Source organism: Copadichromis virginalis, linkage group LG14 (assembly GCF_057382275.1).
Source record: "Copadichromis virginalis isolate Kocher_CV1m ecotype Utaka linkage group LG14, C_Virginalis_male_GT1.1, whole genome shotgun sequence".
Lineage (NCBI taxonomy): Eukaryota > Metazoa > Chordata > Actinopteri > Cichliformes > Cichlidae > Copadichromis > Copadichromis virginalis.
The window spans coordinates 37187069-37207403 of record NC_140631.1 but is presented as its reverse complement, the minus strand read 5'-3'; the positions used below and the strand labels follow the sequence as shown (position 1 = coordinate 37207403).

Below are 20335 nucleotides of genomic sequence, written 5' to 3'. Positions count from 1 at the left end.
GGCTCTCTGTCCAGGTCGTTGTGTCCTTGGGCAAGACACTTTACCCTACCGCCTACTGGCGGTGCGATATGGCAGCCTCGCTTCTGTCAGTCTGCCCCAGGGCACCTGTGGCTACAACTGTAGCTTACCGCTTGCTTGTGAATGCGAGAGTGAATGAATAGTGGCATTGTAAAGCGCTTTAGGTGCCTTGAATCTTTAATATGACGGCGTCTCAACTTTGGCCGGGGAAGATGCGCTCTGGGCCTTCTTCATTACTAGGTCGTGGAAGCACCGGTCGATGAAATCTTGGAGAGCGTCTAAACTCTCTTCGTTGTCCTCCAGGGTGTTGGAGATAGTTGGACAAATGTGGTTAGTTAAATGACAATTGATTAGTGTATTTGGAATACTTCAAGTTTTTTTTTTTAAATTTAGGAATACTTTAAGTTTTAAAGCGTTTTTTATATTCTATGCTACCATTTGCTTTTTTTCCCTCCAAATCTCCGGCGTCTGACGTCACCTACAGCATAATTCGCTTACCTTCTCCCGTCACTTCCATCACTTACGGTCTCACTTCCCTCCTCCTCTCACTTCCCTCCTCTATATTATTTTGAGCACAATGTTTCTTTGTTTATCTAAAAACAAATGAATTAAACTGTGTTTATATTGATATCCAATGAGTTCAACCCTTTGTGCATTGTGCAACTGAAAGAGACGTAAATACTAATTTAGTTTTTCTAAAGTGGGTTTGACCTGCAGCTCAGTAAAGCACCCCTCCGGGAGCCAAACCCATCTGTTCTCTGATTGGATAGTGAAATTTGTGATTGACATGACATCGACTAATCAGCTGAAAGGAAGAAAAATCAGGTCAAAATTCGTACTCGTAAGTTGAAACTTGAGTGCACAAATCTTTTTTATGCACACACAAATTCTTATCTACAGATGCACAAAGATACGCATTCTGACTTACAACAACAACAAGATTAGGGATGGTGTACATGAGAATCGGACGTCCACTTGGAGCAACTGCATTTCTGCTTCTGCGCATTATGTGGGTGTTCCACAAATGTGCAACTTGTTGCAGCTCTTTCTGTTAAATATTAACAATTTTTAAAAAATCTCACGAGAGCACATTTCTTTTGGCTCAACATGTTGACCAAAAGCACCACACACGTGCCTTTTTTTTAAACATTGTGATTTTATGTTTCCGGCCAGTGAAATATGCATTTTTTTCATATCCTGAACATAATGGTAATAAGCCTGGTTTATGTGCATGGTGGGTGTTAAAGCGAACTTTTTCTCTCTCTGTGTCTCTCTTTCTCTCTAACACACAGACACACACTGACTCAATAAAAGAATATAAATGTGGTTACATACCTCGATGACGTTCAGGCATGTAAACAATATGAGTTGCTTGTCCAAAAAACATCCAGAAAAACAGTCATTGTCTTTTAATTTCTGGAAACGATTTTTCCAGTGCTGACTCTCATAAAGGCTCACCAGCCTTGAATATGCTGATTGTGATTGCTGGGCCCAGTAATAAAACTGTTTCGATCCATAATCCAATGCAAGAGTCTTTGCATCTCTGCCATTATGACCCAAAGCAGAGCTAATCCTGGCAGGTGTGCCCATCTTCTTTTCTACTTTTACTATGAAATATCCAGCAATGACTTTGGGATCATTGTTTGTTGAATAGGCTTGAAGCCAAATCGTAACTCTAGAAAAGCCATCAATACAGCCATTTATACAGATTCCAAAAGGCTTCAGTTTGTCATAGAAGTCAACATGCCATGAAATTTGGTCCAGGATTAACATACGTGCGTCACATTAGGTGATTTCTGCGTCATTGCTCAACCCCATAAGGGTCAAGATATTTCAGTAAATGTCTCGCAGTATACTCTGCGTGACAACATAACCTGTGTAAATGCAGTTCAGCTGGTGTAGTTTGTATCCATGGAGCCTCCCGTGTCCCTCCAGTTGATCAAAAAGAAATCGTGCCACCTCAGTCGACTCAGACTCATTCTTTCTCCAGTATAGCCACATGCGTTTTAGGTTTCTTCTGAGTGTCTGCATGCTTATCACAATACTGTCCCACCTGCTCAGTAACAGAAAATCTCCCCATGCCTCAATCCAAGCATAAAATAGAACTTAATTAATTCCGATAAACAAGCCATGTTCTCGCACTCTGATCTGCACTGCCATCCACTTCACTATGTTTTAAGGCAAACGAATATATCATGTTCAAACAATAAAAGATATGTTATAACGTGAAAACTTTATTGTTCAAACAATATAATTATCTCGTTTGTACGTTAAAGGTTTTTTGTTGTAACGTGATAATTATGTATATTGTAATAACGTAATATTTTGTCGTTCAAACGTGAAAGTATAATGTACTAACATGATAGTATATTGTACAAACATGAAAAGTATATTGTTAGAACAATAAAGTTTTCACGTATAACGTGATATACCTCTGTTGTTTTATTGCCTGGGTGTCAGCTCTACGCTTCCATAGAAAATACTATGATTTAAATTTTAAAGCAAAATTTCACACATGAGAACAATTTTTTTTTAATTTACTTTGTCCTTGTTAGGCTTTTTTTTGGGGGGGGGGGGGGTTGTAAAGTTTTAACAGCCATGATGAGACGATTTACATAAAAACCTTAATGATTTGTTGATAGGTGTAAAGCCATTTACAGTAGTTATTGGTTAATAATAGTAGAAATATTTATTGCCTGTAGAGGAAAAATAGTCCAATTAATACAAGAAACAATAACTCTTTTAAAAAAAAAAAAGGAAACAAAAAACAATACATGACAAAAAACAGAAAGCAGAGTTATGATGAGATGAAAGATTTACATGTAATGGTCTTGTGTTCTACATCAGTGAGGTACTAGCAAACTACTGACCCTGAACGCATCAGAAACACACTGTGATCATTTAGGTAGTCTGCATGGAATTGACTTGGCCTCAAGCAAGTTAGAGACATAGTTGGTGCTTCCAACCGTCCACTTTCCTTTCCACTTAGCGTTACAAGGTGCTGGGTCCTTACCAGCTGTCAAAGGGAAAGAGAGAGGATAACCTCGGACTCTCTTTGCAGGGTTCACGTGTGTTTACCCCAAAGTGGCGTAGTTAAAAATGTGCTATATTGACCCAAAAGAGGTCAAAGTAATCTCTGCAGAAAACCAGCTGCGTTAACATTGTGCTACACTTGTAGCTGAATACATCATTGGAGAGAATGTTATTAAAGCAAATACTAAGATTTTAATGTTGAAACAACATTTCAGACAGGAGAGCAATTTTTAATTCATTCACGTTAATCCTTGTATTTTTTTGTTTTCTACAGTTTCAACAATGATGATGAGACTGAGTATTTATATAAAAGTCTTTATGATTTGTTGATAGGTGTAAAGCCATTTAGTAGATAGTAGTAATATTTATTGCTTGTAGAGAAAAACAGTCCATTAATCAACTCATAAAAAAAAGAAAAGAATAAATGACAAAAAACATAAACACAGTTATAATGAGATGAAAGATTTTCATGTAATGGTTGTGTGTTCTACATCAGTGAGGTACTAGCAAACTAACTGTAAAATAAACATCAAATCACTGTTTCACAAGAAGCTGATGAAGACATCCTTGTTCGAGTGCTTCAACCAGACTATAACTCTGTCTGAACAAATCATGTTTTTAACGAGGTGTGGCCATGATATGGTATCTACAGGGCACATTAAGAAAACTGCTGTATTCGGGAATGAGATTTATACTGTCAGGGCCTCCAGGACAGGAAAAAGTGAAATCCTGCAGCAATGATACTATGAAAATAAAAAGTTCCATACGGGCCAGAGACTCGCCAACACAGTTTCTCTTCCCTGTAGAGATACACAAAGGACTCTGATTAAAAATAACTGCAGGGCTCTAGACTAACTTTTTGTCACGGTTGCACTTGTTTTCTAAGGTGCGCCAGCACAAAAGTTAGGTGCACCCAAATTTTTCAACCACATTGCTTACCACCACAATTTTACATATTCACTTTTTTTCGGGGGGGGGGGCAGCTGTCCATACAGACAGTATTGATTTGTAAATGACAATCTTGTCAACACAAAGTTCTTTATTTGGAGCACAGTTCTACAAGAAACATAAGTGACTGAAAAAGTGCTTGTGCTTTAAGTGCTTCCCTGAGCTGAAATTGAAACTTAATACATCTCAAGATATATTAAAGAAAAGGAAATCTTAATTAAAAAGCCCTCAAAGTGTCTGATAAGCCTTCAAATTGAACATCTCAGTATCTGAACATCTAAACAGCTTGATATCTTATAGATTATCCTCCACTGCAGTCACATGCCCCTCAGATGGCCAACTCCTGTAATTTGGCCTTTTTCCCATTTTTTTCTTGTGTGTTCGGGATGACACCTATAAACTTCACATACGCGACATCATTACTGTATGTAGGGTTTACGTTCAAGCCATTTTTCTTGTGAAGAATTATTTCGGACGTACAATAGGCATATTGTAACATTACATAGGCAATGTTAAACTTAATCATCATCTTGGCCTCCTCTGGTGACCTGTTTGCTGCAAACGTATATGGCTCATTATCTTATGCCATCTCCAGACCAGTGTTAGACACAACCTGAGAGGTTGATGGCTCCGTGTCATAGCACTGGCTACGGACGGATCAGGCCTTAAGGAAAAAGTTATCAATCGTTCTTTTCATCTTTTATCATTACCCACAGCTATATCTACTTCTATCGGGCCTAGGCTACTCACACCTCTCTATTCGCCTGCACTTTCAAACGTACACACACGCAGGCCTACAGAAATATGTGGACCACAGCTATTCAGAGAGGTCTCTAAATGGTTTAGACCATGATATGGGCATAGTGTGTGTCTGTTGTTGACCACACGGAGACTTTCAGAGTTGTAGGGACATTTTCTTTTACTCGAATGGCTGGTCACACCGGTGCGAACTAGGATTTTTTTAGTCACACCATTGAGAAATTAGGTTGCATGTGTGTCCAAACTGGTCACATTCTAGAGCCCTGAATTGCTTTTCACTGTAAATATCAAGATATTTGGGGAAAAAAAATTACGTCAACATGCAAAAGAACTGGATGATCAATAACTGTGTGTTGACTCTTTACCTGCAGAGAATGGCATGAATGCAGGACTTTTCTTAAAGTTGCCATTATTGTCCAAGAAGTGCTGGGGATTGAAGGACCTGGGAGTGGCCCATTGCTTTTCCTCTTTTAGCACAGAGTGCAACAGCGGAATAATTACAGTGTCCTATTCAAAACATATATCTTGTTAGTGTTGCTGCTTTCAACATTATTCTCTGACTTGATATACAATAGATTCTGTACTACACATGAGATCTTGGAATTGAAAATACCTTTGGGATTGTATAACCCCTGAAGGATATGTCATTCAGTGTGTAGTGAGGGATGCTGAGAGGGATAAGGTCAAGAAAACGCTGCACTTCATGGATGACAGCAAGTGAAAAATGGAGGGACTTCCTGTCCTCCATCCTGGGACAACGGCCTTTTCCAATAACAGTGTCAATTTCTTGCTGCATTTTCTCTGGACACAGCAAAGCAGAAATGATTACCACTCTGATTTGTTTTATACGTCCACCAAGGGACGTATTCCTAACCATAATGTATTAGGGCTCGTAAAGTAAATTCAAGGTCTTGTTTTGTAAACTTACCCTGTATTTTGGGGTATTTAATCAGCACGCTAAGAGCATATCTCAGGGTGGAGCTGGTGCTTTGTGTTCCAGCCATAAACAGAGTCATTATTGTAGAGACCAAATTGTCATAGTGGAACTCAGTTGTGGAAATCTCCTTTTCCTGAGAGAAGAAAGTTGCCATTGTTCTCAGAATATCTTTATCGTCATTTTAACAAGTACAACAAAATAAATGCAGTCCCTGCCTTGTCAAGCAAAGTTTAAAATATAATTACAAATGAAATATAAAAAAAGAGGCAGAAGACTATATTCAGTAATAATTAATAGAACCTTATTGCACATAAGCACTGTTGCACAGGATGTCACAGGATGTCATCCATTGCACAGTATTTGTCTGTAATTCAGTACCCTAACAGCTGCAGGGTAGATGTTGCTATTTAGTCTATTAGTCTTTGTTCTGATGCTTTTATATCTATTGCCTGATGGGAGCGGTTCAAACAGGTTATGAGGGGGGCGTCCTACTTTCCTGAGACAGCGAGAACGGTGCAGTTGGTCCAGACAGGGTAAAGAACAGGCAATGATCCCCTGGGGCAGGGGTGTCAAACTCAAATACACAGTGGGCCAAAATGCAAAACTAGAACAAGGTCGCAGGCTAACATTAATGTTTATTGAAAAATATCTTCCTCCAGATTTAAGAATGAATCTCTTCTTATGGACTCAAACAAGTTTTGCTGAAAAACTGAATGTGGAACAAGCAAAGCATAATACTAAACAATGTATATATTAGCTGTATAATACCAGTAGGCCAGCTCTAATAGTAATTTGGTATGGCTTGGCGGGCCAGAGTTTGACACCTATGCCCTGGGGAATCTTTACAATCCCCTGAAGTGGTTTCTTCTGTGCTGTTGTCCAGCTGGAAAACCACACACAGAGACAGCAGCATAGAATGCTCTCGATAGAACATCGATAGAAGGACATCAGCAGCCTTTGAGGGATGTTATTTTTACTGAGGATTCTCAGGAAATAAAGTCTCTGCTAAACCTTCTGTGCCAGCTCTGCTGTGTTCAGACCCAAGGACGTGTCCTCCGTGATGTGAACCCGGAGGACACGTCTCCGGGTTCACATCACAGAGCTGATGCTGATGGCCAAGGAGATGTGGGGGCCACCTTTACCCTTTCTGTGCGATTTTTCAGAACTCCAGCGCTTCTTTGTCCTTGTTGGTCTCTCCTCATTTTCCTCTCTCTATTTTTTCTTTCTGTCTGTGTGAGTGTATAATTGTGTGTGCATCTAACCATGTCTGGTGTTGCAGGGGCAGAATCTGTTCTGGCTTCTAGCCGTTTGTCCCTGCACACCTGAGGTGAATGACCTCATCTGTTTGTCATCAGTTGATTATCTTGCCATTATTTTTTATTATTTATTTTTTAAGATGGGAGAGATCCTTCGATATTCATCTGAGCATTGAACTAACTACATTAGTGAAACCAACTTCTCAAGTAATAAGTTTGATTATGGTTTGTTCCTTGATTTTAACTTAGTGTCATGGTCTGGGTGGAATGCAAATATATTCTAAGCCCCGTTTACAGCTACCAGTCACACTCTTGTTTAACCTAAAGCAACCTGTCAAGCACTTGTAGATTCAGGCACCGAACAGAGTCTCATTGGCAGTGAGCTAGCCAGACAACTGAACATCTCACTGGTTAAGCTAGATCCACCCATTCCTGCCAAAGCCTTAAACGATGAAGGTTTTGCCCACATCAATCATTGCACTGCGCCCGTCGCATTACTAATTTACTTGTAATTACATTACAAACCACGGAGAGACTCTCAACTTTTTCACATTTCATTCTCCAGATACACCACTCATCCTAGGTTTTCCTTGTTTGGAGGTTCACAATCCTCTCTTAGATTGGTCCAGCCAAAGAATTGTTATTTGGAGCCCATTCTGTCATGCCAACTGTCTCGTTTCTGCTCGCCAACCTCAGGCTCCTCAAAGGCTGTCCGAGGAAAACACAGCCGCTGACCTCTCCACTGTTCCCTTTGTGTATCATGACGTGCAGCCATGGAGAAGTACATAAGGGAGTCTCTCACAGCCAGCATCATTCAGCCATCTTCCTCCCCGATAGGGGCCAGTTTCTTTTTTGTTGACAAAAAGGATGGCTGTCTCCGGCCATGTATTGATTTTTGCAGCTTAAATGACATTACAGTTAACTCATTCACTGCCATTGACGTCTATAGACGTCAATTGAAAAACTTACGTTGACTGCCATTGATGTCTATAGACGTCAATTACGTTTTCAATGGGAGGGGCTAGAATACAACCTCGGGCAGCTTGTCAGTGAACATCAGACTGCTTGAAATGTATTTTTCACAAAAAGCTCGTTTTCTCCCTTTTTTTGGTCAAAACAGGCATTTTTGGTGGAACCCACCTCTCTTCTACAGCTGATTACTAAAGAACGGAAAATGGTAGAAACAAGCTTTTTTTTTGGGATGGAAGAAGAGAGTCTGTTCTTCATTTTGGTAGGTTCAGCGTTTATGTGATCATAACACACAGTTTTCTGTGGCTCTTCAAAAATGAGTAAAAATGCTCAAAAACCCTGGCAGTGAATGAGTTAAGAATAAATAACCTTTACACCTCATCAGCTCCGCAGTTGAACCACTCCAAAGCGCCACAGTCTTCACCAAACTCAACCTTCTAAACCCATATCATCTGGTTCAGATCAAACATGAGGACAAGTGGAAGACAGCTTTTGAACACACACCTGGGACACTTCAAATATCTGGTCATGCCATTTGGTTTAACTAATGCTCCAACATTATGTCCCCACAGCATGTTGCTTTAAGGCTGGCTGAAAATCTGCTCCATGGTCTCCCTAAACTCCCGCACGTTTTTTCTTTAGCTACTGCTGGTGCTACACTCTGCTGGTAGCCAAAAGTCCATACAGTTGCTTAGGCAATGTAGGTGCAGGACACAGCTAAATTAAGAATATAATTTTTAGCACTTTAGATTTTATTAATTACCTACATTAATAAACACAGTAGTTGTAGTTTTGTGTATTCTTTTATATATTATGCTTAAGTTTTCCAACCTGGTTGATTCGAATAAGGAAGGAGTCTATGTAGTCTCGTGGGGAGCTGGGGTCCAATGTGTCTTTGTGTTCTTGGATCTTCATCTTGATAAACTTTCTCGCCTCTTCATACTCTGCAAAAACTTTGTGGTGGGGGCCAGGAAGATGGTCCATGAGTTTCGGAAAGAGGTTGTACATCTGTTGTAAGGAAGCATAGCACCATACATTCTTGTAAAGCATGTACTGTGTTTGGATAATTTTTCCAGTATGATTTTCAAAAGATGCAGGACAGACTGATGTATATATTCTTATACAAAATATGAAAACCAAATTTAAAAGCATTTAATTTTTAATTCTGCTCCCACTTTCAGTTACCTGACCCACAGGGCTGCTATTAAGCTTTCCTATATGAGAAAGTATGGTAAGGAAGCGCAAGAACTGCTTGTCTTCATGGCTGAAACGTTGACCAAGAACCAGGCAGGAGATCACGTTAGACACAGTACGGCTCAATGAGAATGTGGGGTCAAATGGTGCACCTGCAAGAGAAGAGGAATCATCTGTCAAATTAACTAAGGACTTCACTTTAGTTATGACATGCCCACACTTCCGACTTTCCCACTGTTTAGTCTGCGCTTCTCCGTTTCAAACTATTACAAGTTTGGCCAATCAACTTTTAAAAAGATTCAAAGTGTATGTTTGTTGGTTTTCCAGAAAATGGTGTTTTCATGCATTTGACTGTGATTTCTGATATCAGTTGTGCATCCTGATGTGTTAACAACCTGAAGCTCACAAAAGCTCTCTGTTTTAGCAGATCATATTGTTTTTTTGGTGGTGGTGGTGGTGGTAGTGGATGTCAATTCAGTAGTGGAGAATATTGGGTTAGTGGGATTAGCCTACTGTAATATGCTTCTGTTTTTCCAAAGTGAAGACTGATTATTTTCCGTTAGTATTGTAGTGTCCTGTTATGTTCATGGACAGCTTATTGTGTTTCCTTTTTGGTTATCTGGCATGATGTGTCAGTGACTTTAACACTGGTCCTTGTCTCTTTCTTTAGAGCATTCTCATGGCAAAGAGTGTGTACATTTGGGACAACCAGAGTTGTAGATGAAAATCGGTATATGGGTGTGGTCACTAGGGATGATAGTGTTCCATATAGTGTTTTATATATCAAAATATATATGTATTTGTTAGGGGTGCAACGATACGCAAAATTCATGGTTCGGTTCGGTACTTTGGTGTCACGGTTGGATATTTTTTCGATACAAAAAACTGTTCATGCTTTTTTAATTTGTCATTTATTAAAATTATAAATATATATTTTAACTCAAACGTACAGTTTTTAAATGTAATGTTGCTGAAACAACAAAGGGATAAAATAATAAATCTATCTGATCGAGAAATCACTCATCGTTGGAAAAGAGAGTTTATTACAGAGAAATGGTTCTTTTCAAAATAAAAGCTATACTATACGCTTCTTCTGGAGTATATTCTCAGCAGCACATTAAACATATCAGGTCCCCATAAGAAGAATCATGTGCTAACGGCTGTCTAAATGACTCAGGTAAAGTTTGTAGCATGCGTGCTTGTTGTTTTTGTCTGCTTCCACTTGTCTTTGCACTAGGATGATGTCGGAGTAAATGTGCAGTCATATTCATTTTGTTCCCACTAGTGCTGTCAGCGTTAATCTCAAATGACGTTAACGCCACAACACGGCAAATCTCCGTTAACGAGCTACCGCGGATCGCCCCGTGCGTGGGGCTGGACGGCGTCAACACGTTAACGAGCAAACTGCGCTAACGCAGTAGTTCCCACCCATGTAATTGAGCATTGCGTGGCACATCTGACATACTGTTTTACTTTGCTTACCTTCAGGGTCATACTTCACATGAAGACCAAAATAGTTCCAAAGGCCAGATCTGAATGAGGGTGGGGGAGGTTCAATTTGCCATGTTGCAATGAGCTTAGCTTCTGTCTTGCTAGCTTGCGCTGCGCTCAGTGGATCTGCGCTGGACAGTGCAGCCTAGGCGGAGTAGTCGAACGCAGATCCACTGAGCTAGTATTTGTTTTCACTTATCAGCATTTCAATTTTTTAATATGTTATATACATATAGGTACCATGCTGTTCATAGTAAACGTAGCTTGGCATATTGCACAGTAGCCCTTTTCACATCAGCTGAAACTATACCTTTTAATTTATGTATGTGAGCCCTCATATGTTCACTCTCTTCTTGGATCCATTCTTCCATCCCCTTGCGTCCCATCCCAAAATCTCTTAGAGTGGTCATTGTGAAGCGTCGCAGCTGACGCCAGCGTTCCCCGTTACTGCTCCCTATACCTGAAAGGTTAAACCACTTATCAAAGTAATGGAAGAGAAGCCATGCTGATTCATGAAAGAATTAAAGCACTAGGAAACAAATCACTTGTGCCTTGACAAAGACAACATATTTAAGTGATCACGCTTTACCATATTTCTTGTTAGGGTTGTGTAGAACTGGAGTTGGTGCTCTGCCTGTGAAGTCATCTGCTTGATCCACCAAGGCTTCTTTCACAGCATCATATCCTACCAGAACTACTGTCCGCTGCCAGCCTAGGTATACTGTCATCACTGGCCCATAGGTTTCACTGAACTAATAAAAATTATTTGTTTTAATGATAAGCATTGAGCTTTTTATGAGTTTTATGCAAAAACACACTGCAGTAATTGCACACCCTTAATAAAGTATTCTGATTCTGAAGTGTTAAGATGCTGTTAAATTTAGTCTGTTTGAAGACAGTTTTTACTCTCCTCATATTACAAAATATACTATTGTAAACTTACCTTAAAAAGACTTTTAAAGGGTGCTTTTTTGTCTATCTGTAGAAGGTTTCCTATGAAAGAAAGTGCAGTGGGTCCTGGAGGTAGACGCCTGTTTGTTTTGTTTTTTACATTAAATATCCACAGCAGAGCTAAGATTAGCCCTGCCAAGATCAAAGTTGTAGAAAATTCCATGATGCTGTATAAACTTTCTTATCTTAACTGTTATTATGTTGTCACTTGACAAGAAATAGTTTCAAATGCCAGACTCGAAGGCAAACAACTGAACTAACCCAGAAAATACGTCAGTCTAGATGCAAAAGTAAACAGAAAATGAACACTGACAGGGCACACACAAGGTAAATAAACAGACTGTTATGTTACTGCTTAGTTAATTTCATGTTTTAAATGTTAGTAAAATGCGCCACCCTGTGGCCCCTTTAAGTCGATATTTTGTGACAGTAGAAGAAGAGTTAGACAGGAAGTTCATGTTTTCTTGCTATGCTGTTTCAAGATGGCTGCTCCACATTTGTGTCCTTCTTTGGGTGTTTGTTAAAGCATTGTCTGTAAGTATTTAATGGTAAAAAGCAATGAGACACTCCAAGTGTTGTTTTTATGTGTGATGGACCACAGTTAACAAGTTTTCTATGTGCTATTCATATGTAAATAAGATCGCCAGTTCATATGCTAATTAGCGGTGCTAATCGTCATGCTAGCTTCTCAAATGCATTGTTAGGTCATTGGCACATGTTGTTGTTAAAACAGTACAGATGAGTAATGTACATTTCCACATATGCTTTATTGTTACAGTTTCACAAAATGAAAGAACCAGTAAACTTCATAAGATTTCATCTATTGTCTGGAGTTCCTAGGTTCATGTTTAGCTGTGTGGATAGCTAGTCAGACTTCTAGCGAGGCCATTTCCACAGACACTCTGACAAAGTTTGTAAAGACAATGACTTTCTTAACAATAATAATACATTTTAATTAAAAAAATAACCTTTCAAAACACTCAAGGACACTGTACACAGCAGAATAGAGACAAGCAAAACAACAACAGGCATAGCAATTTATAAAATTATAAACAAAACGTAGAGCAAATTTAAAATAGCAGAATGGAGAAGCTCATGTAAAGTAGACTATTGTGAACGGGTGAGTTTTGAGTCTAGATTTAAAAAGAGAGAGGGAGGTGATATTTCTTATATGAGGGGAAAGGGAATTGCAGAGTCGAGGAGCAGAGCAGCAAAAAGCCCTTTGCCCCATGGGGGCTAGCTGGGGGGAAGGGACAGATAATAAGCTCTGTAATAGGAGACTGTGAGCTATGTGATGTAAGGATTCCCAACTTCCTTTTCTGAAGATTGGTATTTTTTTTTAAAAAACTGTTAAGATTAGCTAAATGTCATTTTTTGCTTATTGACATAAATGTTTGTAAACCAGTTTTACTGAAACTGTTTTTGTGTGAGAACACAATGCAAACTGTATGTAAGGTTCTAGAATGATTATAGGAACAAAATACCTGATCCCTGTGAAGCAAGAGAAGTTAGCAAAGCAAGTTTGCCTAGGAAATAGCAGCTGCCAGGGTGATGTGTAAGTAAGATCAAGAAAACTTTCTGAGAAAACTTGTGGGATTGCTAAAAATGCAAATCAAACACAAATCCCCAAAAAGCCTTCAGTTGATCCAAGATGCTCTTGGAATCATCCCTTAGTTATGCTGCAATACGCATACTCTAATGGGGGCTTCCCATGATCCACTGAGCATTTCTTCTTCACTCACCTTTTTTACTCACTTTGTGTTTACACACCACTCCGCATTTAATCATTAGTCATTATTAATCCCCGCTTTCTTCCACAGTGTGTCTTTCATCCTGCCTGCCTCCTTCAACCTCAGCCTTCAACCTGGCTGTTCCTTGATTAGCCTGTTTTTTTTTTTTTTCCTGTCAAAAGGTAGTTTTTCCTTTCACTGTCAATTGCTTGCTCATAGAGAATCTTTTGATTGTTGGGGTTTTCTCTGCATTATTGTAGGGTCTCTAGCCTTACAACGTAAAGCACCTTGAGGTGATTGTTGTTTTGATTTGTCATCCATCCATTCGCTTCCGTTTATCCTTTCCAGGGTTGCGGGGACGCTGGAGCCTATCCCAGCTGTCATAGGGCGAGAGGCGGGGTACACCCTGGACAGGTTGCCAGTCTGTCGCAGGGCTAACACACAGAGGCACAGACAACCATTCGCACTCACATTTACACACAGATTCACACCTATGGGCAATTTTGATTAATCAATTAACTTGTTCCCACTAACTGCATGTCTTTGGACTGTGGGGGGAAGCCAGAGTACCCAGAGGGAACTTCAATGATAGAGATGTAATGACATTGCTATTTTAGCTGTTACTCAAACTGTTTTTTGTCTTTTCAGTCAGATTTATATCTACAAGAAATGGTACAACTTGTTCCTTTCAGTGTGGGTAACTCTAACAGGAAAAAGTTGTACTTTACTGTTTGTCCTGGCTGTCAAACAGTAAAGTAATGCCAAGCAGTAAGACTTTGGGTATTTTAAAGCAGTCATAATATAATTTTAAAAAAGTGATGCTTATGATAAAAAAAATGAATGGATGTCTTGACTATAATAATCTGCTTGATACACACATTAAGCATGTGCATTTTCAGGTTATGCATATCCCCCTCTTGTACAGATTTGCTTCAAAATCCCTCCTCCCCAGACCCTGGCCTATGTCTGCACTGCTGCAGTTTGTTTGTTCTAGAGAGACAAGCACAAAGTCATGTTGACAAAAGGATTTAATGTGTTAACCTTTAAACTGCATTCCATGTATAATTACACTGTGCACACAGGTGAAAGGGTAATTTCCAAAAGCAGGGCAGAAGACACTGAGAGAAATGTGGACGAGAAAAAAAACATTCAGTTCAGTGAGATCATCTTTTCTCAAATTTATGACACAAATCCAAATCTGAGAAAAAAACAAAACAAAAAAAAAACCATACCCAATTTCCTTCAGGATCAACCTTCAAGATCAATAAAGTTTTATTGAATTGAACTGAAATCTGAGACTAATATGTTCTTATAAATGTCTGTGTGACTGGAATCAGACTGCTGACCCAGTTAATATCAAGTCATCATGGCATGGAAAAAGTGATACAACACAGACAGTGTTTACAGGAGTAGGGCTTATTTATGATTAACCTGAGGAGCATTGGCACAAAGCCAGGAAGCACACCTTTATTGATTGCTAAATTAGTCCTACAGATTACCCAACAGCTGATTAGTAAATAACAACATACTTATATTACAAACATCAATATAAGGAATTTGAAAGCCCTGTCAACTAAAAAGCAAATCCTCCACAGTCAAATGCATCAAAGTCGGAGTCTCCTTCGAAGTCGAAGCTGTTAAAGTGTGGGGAATCGACATCCTGGCTGCAGGCATGGAAGGAGCCCCCAGCAGAAAGCTCAGAGAAGCCCCCTGTGCCGTGGGCAATTTCTGGGGGTCTTGTGGCAAGGGGAGAGGAAGGGGAGCAGGAATTGAGGTAGCCCAAAGCAGAGGAGGCTGCTGCCCCTCCCATCAGTAAGCATACTGCCCTCACTGCCCGGGCATCACTGCTGTTGCCATGGCGAAGACAGTCGGACATACGGTGAGGTGGTGCCACAGAAACACTACGCAGAGGCTGCCGTGACACATTTGCTGTAAAAGATGTAAATGTTGTTAAATTCACAAATTTATGTGTAGTTTGGCTTATTTACCAGCCAGACAGCATATATTATACTAACTGGCTACTATAATACTATTATACTACTACTGGCAATAGTGTATATGTGTGTACTAGACTTAGTATTCATAAACTACTTAAATTAAATGGGACACAGTAGAAATACAATTAAGCTATATTTTTCATTACTCAAAATTAGATCAAAACACGATTAACCCCAACTCTGCCTCTGTGTGCTCTGTTACGGCTTTGCAGGTGCTTAAGGACACCATCTGTCATGCTCAAAACAACAGAGCACTAAATTATAAAGGAAAAAACAAACATGAATTGTCCAAATGCATCACATTTAGCAAATTAAATTAGTCAGAGCTTCAGTAATTAAGATGCAGTTGTAACTGTAATAAAGCAACAGCTGTGTGACAGATGTGATAATGTGTAGTTTTAGGCATAAATGCTTCAGAAATGTGTATTGTCAAATTTCTGAATGTGCTTCCCATTTGTTTTATTCACAAATCGTTTTATATCCATTAGTTCATTAATTAACCAGATTAGAGTTTTTGTTCATTTGTCTTGTTTTTTCTGTTTTGTGAAATTAATCAGCACCCTTCTTCAATCTACTGTCAAGTAATTACAAATGGCCTAAGAGCTGACCTTGGTTTTGCCCTCTCTCTCTGAAGGAGCCTCCCCGTTCAGTGACCCTAGTCAAAGGAGGGGTGCCCTCACCAACCCTTGGTGACCCGGGGTCTTTATCACTGGCAGAGTCGGGCAGGGGGTCTCTATCTGTGATGCAGGGAGTGAGGCTGCGTTGTCTCTGAAGTGTCAGGGGTGACATGACACCCTAGCAAATTGGAAAAAGTAAACGTTATTATATGACAGAAATAAACAGTCTACAATTGGAACAGGAATCTAACAAATTAGCAGTGAGAAACAGAGAACACAATTTGTTTTAATATTAAATAAAACAGTGCTACCTAACTCACCTCTCTCACTTTCCTGATGACCTTCAGCCAGAGCCTGTGAAAGATAATGACATGTCATGATGTTTGAAACAGATCCAAAGTTTTATTTTTTTATTTTTTCAACAGCAGAAAAGCCTGATAATCACGTGCAGTAAATTTATTTGGTAACAAGTAGAGCAAAGGAAACCTAAATTTCAGAATGTATGTGTGTGTAAATATGCCACCATGTGCAAAACAACTGATAGTGAATGGGTAAAGGACATCTGAGCTCCAGAGGGAAGGAGACAAAGAGAGAGCGTGAGACCTACGTGCAGTCGTCTGGGTTGTCTGAGAGCAGCAGCAGGAACTTGTTCTGTGGCAGGATAAGAGCAAAGCAGCAGTCCCTCCTGCCCCCTGGAGGCAACTTGGGCAGGTCAAGTATTTCTCGTCCCTCTGCAATTGACTCACAGCTGCTATGTAGTGCTACTACTTGGTCTGGAGGGGACTCTGCATCCCGGCACACCAGCAGGTTACCCTCTATGGTCAGCACAAGGTACTTCTCCTTCCACTGCTTAAACATGAAGCCGCCTCCAGAAAAAAGAAAACAGTACAAGTAGGCTCATAAATAGGAGATGAATCAAAAAGTGCCAGAACAGCCAAAACAAACTGAACAGGAGGTCCTTCTGACTAATCAGACAAACAAGTCCCAAAAAAACAACTGTAAAAAAATAACTGTAGCAAAAGCACAGAGAAAATGTTATGTTATGTTCTGCCATTTATCATATCATCTGAAGTTGTTTTTTCTGAGGCTTTTCAGTCTGGTGCTGTTTAGTCTGACTGAAAGAAACTGATGGACATTATGGACAATGCCAGGCATCCTCTGCACACGGCCATTAACAACCAGAAGAGTCTGTTCAGTGACAGGTTGCTTCTCCCAAAGACAAGAACTAACAGACTTAAAAACTCCTTTGTCCCACACGCCATCAGACTGTTTAACTCCTCTCTGGAGGGGAGAGGGAGGGGAAACAGGAGGACAAAGGAGGGGGGAACAACTAAGCTGTAGTGCCTCTTCACCTCACTGTGCAATACCTTTTGTGCAATACTTTTGTAAATAGTCAACGGTGCAATAGACTCAATACTTGAAATGTGCAATTCACTTGTATTTTTATTTTTATTCCTATTTATTATATTTATCCCCTTCGTATATTTTATTTATATTGTCTCTGTATTTATATATGTGTGTGTGTGTATAACTCTGTAACTTCTGTCGGTGCTGTGCTTTTTTGGAAATCGAATTTCCCAGAGGAACCCACCCGAGGGATTAATAAAGTTCTATCTAATCTAATCTAGTCAGAAGTCTCATGTGTTTTTCAATGGAATGTGATGTTTTTTGTTTATGGTTTGACATCTGAGACCGTTTGATCTGATGTCTGACGATGGTTTCCTGAAACCTGAAGATGTCTTAAAATGTACACCATAGCACTGACCAATGACAGTTGATCTGATCTCACTCCCTTTGTTTGTCAGTGTTGTTAGTTTCGGTCATTACTGTTTATAAGGTTAGGGAAACTGGCATTCAGCTGACACTGAAGAAGTCACTTGGATGAGTGACGAAACATTTGTTGCACTGAAAATGTTACATCCAGATGAACAGAATCAACTTTTTGAGAATTCCTTACCTGGATGATTGAACATGAATCAAGATACTTCCGTATTAGTAGTAATGTTACTGCTGGCATTGTATGTCCAGAACTATAACGGTGTTGTTTGTTTGGTTGTATGCTTGTACTTTCACTAACTTAACTGAAAGTTTCACAAACAAATAACACAATTGTTTAATGAGCAGGTTCTTTGATAGAAATGTTCTATTTTTGTCAGTTTCAGTGATATAATTGGATACTTATTGCAGTGGCATAAACACAACTATAACAATGTCCAATAAATTGTTTGGGGGGTTTTATGAGCACAAACAGCAGCCTCAAAATCACACTGATTAAAAATTACAACAGTCAGAGAAAGTCACAGGATCAACTTATGAAAACAACAACAACAATACCAATAATAATACAAAAATAATGATACCTTGTCTTTGAAACAAGGCAGATCCATAATATCAAAAATCAATAGAAACAGCTTGAGTCAAATGTAATGCGTTTTTGTATTAAAAAGAAACTGAAATATTCTCATTTTTGGAACAATGAGTTTTCAGGACAGGACGCACACGACGGTGTTAGACTGCAGACAGTAGAAGGTGAGCACATGTTGATAGACAAGATCTGCTTTATTTCTCCATACAGCGGATTAAAGCAGGTGGATTTGCAAGCGAGCAAGGGAGGGGGGGTATAGGAATTTTTGATTGATTGTTTGTTATTATGGCGTCTACTATACCTGGGAATACTAATATGACAACAACTGCATTAATTTGACTGCAGATTTCAACCTTTAGATTAATATCCCTAAATTTTATTAGCTCTATTAGTCTGCATAAGTCAAGAGAGGAAGAAAAACATTTGAAGTACCAAAATAGCTACTTAACTGTTATCAACTGTGACACCACTCTGAAATGAAAACAAGGGCAATAAAAAACAGATGTAATATAAGTAAAGAGAGACGCTGGCCAAGAGCCGGTTCATGACTTGGCTTGAAAATCATACTGGCTGGCTCTTAGGCTGACATTGCTCATGTAAGAGTTGGATTGGTGTTCTGAGACAGTGTTGTTTTCCACCGATTGTGAAGTCAGCAGCCATATAATCTATACTGGCTTTAAAAGAATAAACACTAAGAATTTATTACACCTTGGAGAAAATAAGCATAAGACAATCAGAAAATCTAAATTAAAGACATAGTTTGGTCATATTTGACAGCAAAGCAACTGAGATCTTCAAAAAGCCTATATAATTACTAACTTTGGCCTAATTTGCAGAATGAGCACAAAAGGACAGTAAACAAAATCAGACCAAAGCATTCACATCAAACTTTACATGACGACTGCAGAGGGGTTACTGTGGATAAAAGGATAGAAGCAGCCCTACCATATTTTTTGAGGAAGCCTCGATGAACACCTGCTGTGCTCATGTCTGTGGTCATCACAGCAACAGGAACTAAAATGAAAGGCAGAGCACTGATGCTGAAAAATAGGGTAAGAGAAAGAGGGAGAGGGAGAAGCGGGAGAGAGAATAATCCCCACTATTTAGGCCTTCCCTCTTTAAACCCATGCTGTTGTGAGTGGAATTGGAGCCATGCCTGGTTATGCACATATAAACATCATATGAGCATAAGAGGCCCAAATAATCATCACAGCAAAGCATAAATCCCACCAAAAAGATGATTTATGGTTTATACTGCAACCATTACCAGATGTCATGTTGGACACCCTCCCTGAGCAACATACACACACACACGCTTCAATTTCCAGTTCCACACAGAAAATATGAGAGGTGCATAATTGCTTATCATTAAACTGGTAAACCTGTCAAACCTGTATCTTAGCGCATCCCTGCGCCCTTGAATGGCTTCCGAACAAGGGCTCGGATCACCTCCTGCTCAGAGAGATTAAAACAGAGGGATTATTATTCTTGCACAGCTGGAAGCCTGTTGTTGCACTGCTGTGGATAGGCCCAACCAAGATTTTAATCTGTTCAAACCTGGAATATGTGGCCCCATCCAAGTAACCACCTCTAACATATTACATGTCTTTCATCATCATATATCCAAGTGAGATTAAATGCTATTCACTGTGACATTCTGAGTTTGCTAATCGCTGTTAGAATGACGTTACGTAACAGGAGGGATCTTAGAGAGACGCTCTCATGCTTTGATGAAACTGGTCTTCAATAAATGGGTTGTAAGGTGGTGGTAGTCTGAAAGATGTGGGGGCTAAATACAGGAAGCAGATTTCAGCAAGCAATGTGAAAATAAATGGGCAAAAATATTTACACACCTTCAGTGTACATTGTATATTGTACCTTTAACACCTTGAATACATGAGGCTTAAATCTTTGACCTCTGGTTTAGTGATCTGCCTACAGTAATGTGTAACATGCCACATGGGATCACCAACATGCCAAAGCATTTGTTTGAAATTGTTACTGCAGCCCTTGATGCGTGTCTCTAGGTTTTTGTTCACAGACATATCTGTCTCTGTTTAAAGTTTATGA

At 39.5% G+C, this 20335-nt stretch overlaps 2 protein-coding genes and 1 long non-coding RNA gene across 3 annotated transcripts; 1 reads left to right on the top strand and 2 right to left on the bottom strand.

Annotated features, from left to right (window-relative positions):
- Nucleotides 1-3273: 3273 nt before the first annotated feature.
- Nucleotides 3274-11827, bottom strand: LOC146694516 (cytochrome P450 2F3-like). The gene is made up of 9 exons (XM_085430741.1): nt 11549-11827; nt 11195-11357; nt 10916-11065; nt 9106-9266; nt 8752-8928; nt 5687-5828; nt 5372-5559; nt 5124-5265; nt 3274-3851 (listed from the first exon to the last, which is right to left on the bottom strand). The coding sequence occupies exons 1-9, from the start codon at nt 11717-11719 to the stop codon at nt 3670-3672; spliced, it is 1476 nt and encodes a 491-aa protein (XP_085286867.1). The 5' UTR covers nt 11720-11827; the 3' UTR covers nt 3274-3669.
- Nucleotides 7952-8855, top strand: LOC146694517 (uncharacterized). The gene is made up of 2 exons (XR_014914899.1): nt 7952-8182; nt 8306-8855. It is a non-coding gene; the product is annotated as an uncharacterized LOC146694517 (long non-coding RNA).
- A 2469-nt stretch (nt 11828-14296) lies between the features above and the next one.
- LOC146694515 (uncharacterized) lies at nt 14297-17489 on the bottom strand. The gene is made up of 4 exons (XM_085430742.1): nt 16508-17489; nt 16221-16254; nt 15892-16078; nt 14297-15215 (listed from the first exon to the last, which is right to left on the bottom strand). The coding sequence occupies exons 1-4, from the start codon at nt 16756-16758 to the stop codon at nt 14860-14862; spliced, it is 828 nt and encodes a 275-aa protein (XP_085286868.1). The 5' UTR covers nt 16759-17489; the 3' UTR covers nt 14297-14859.
- Between the last annotated feature and the right edge of the window lie 2846 nt (nt 17490-20335).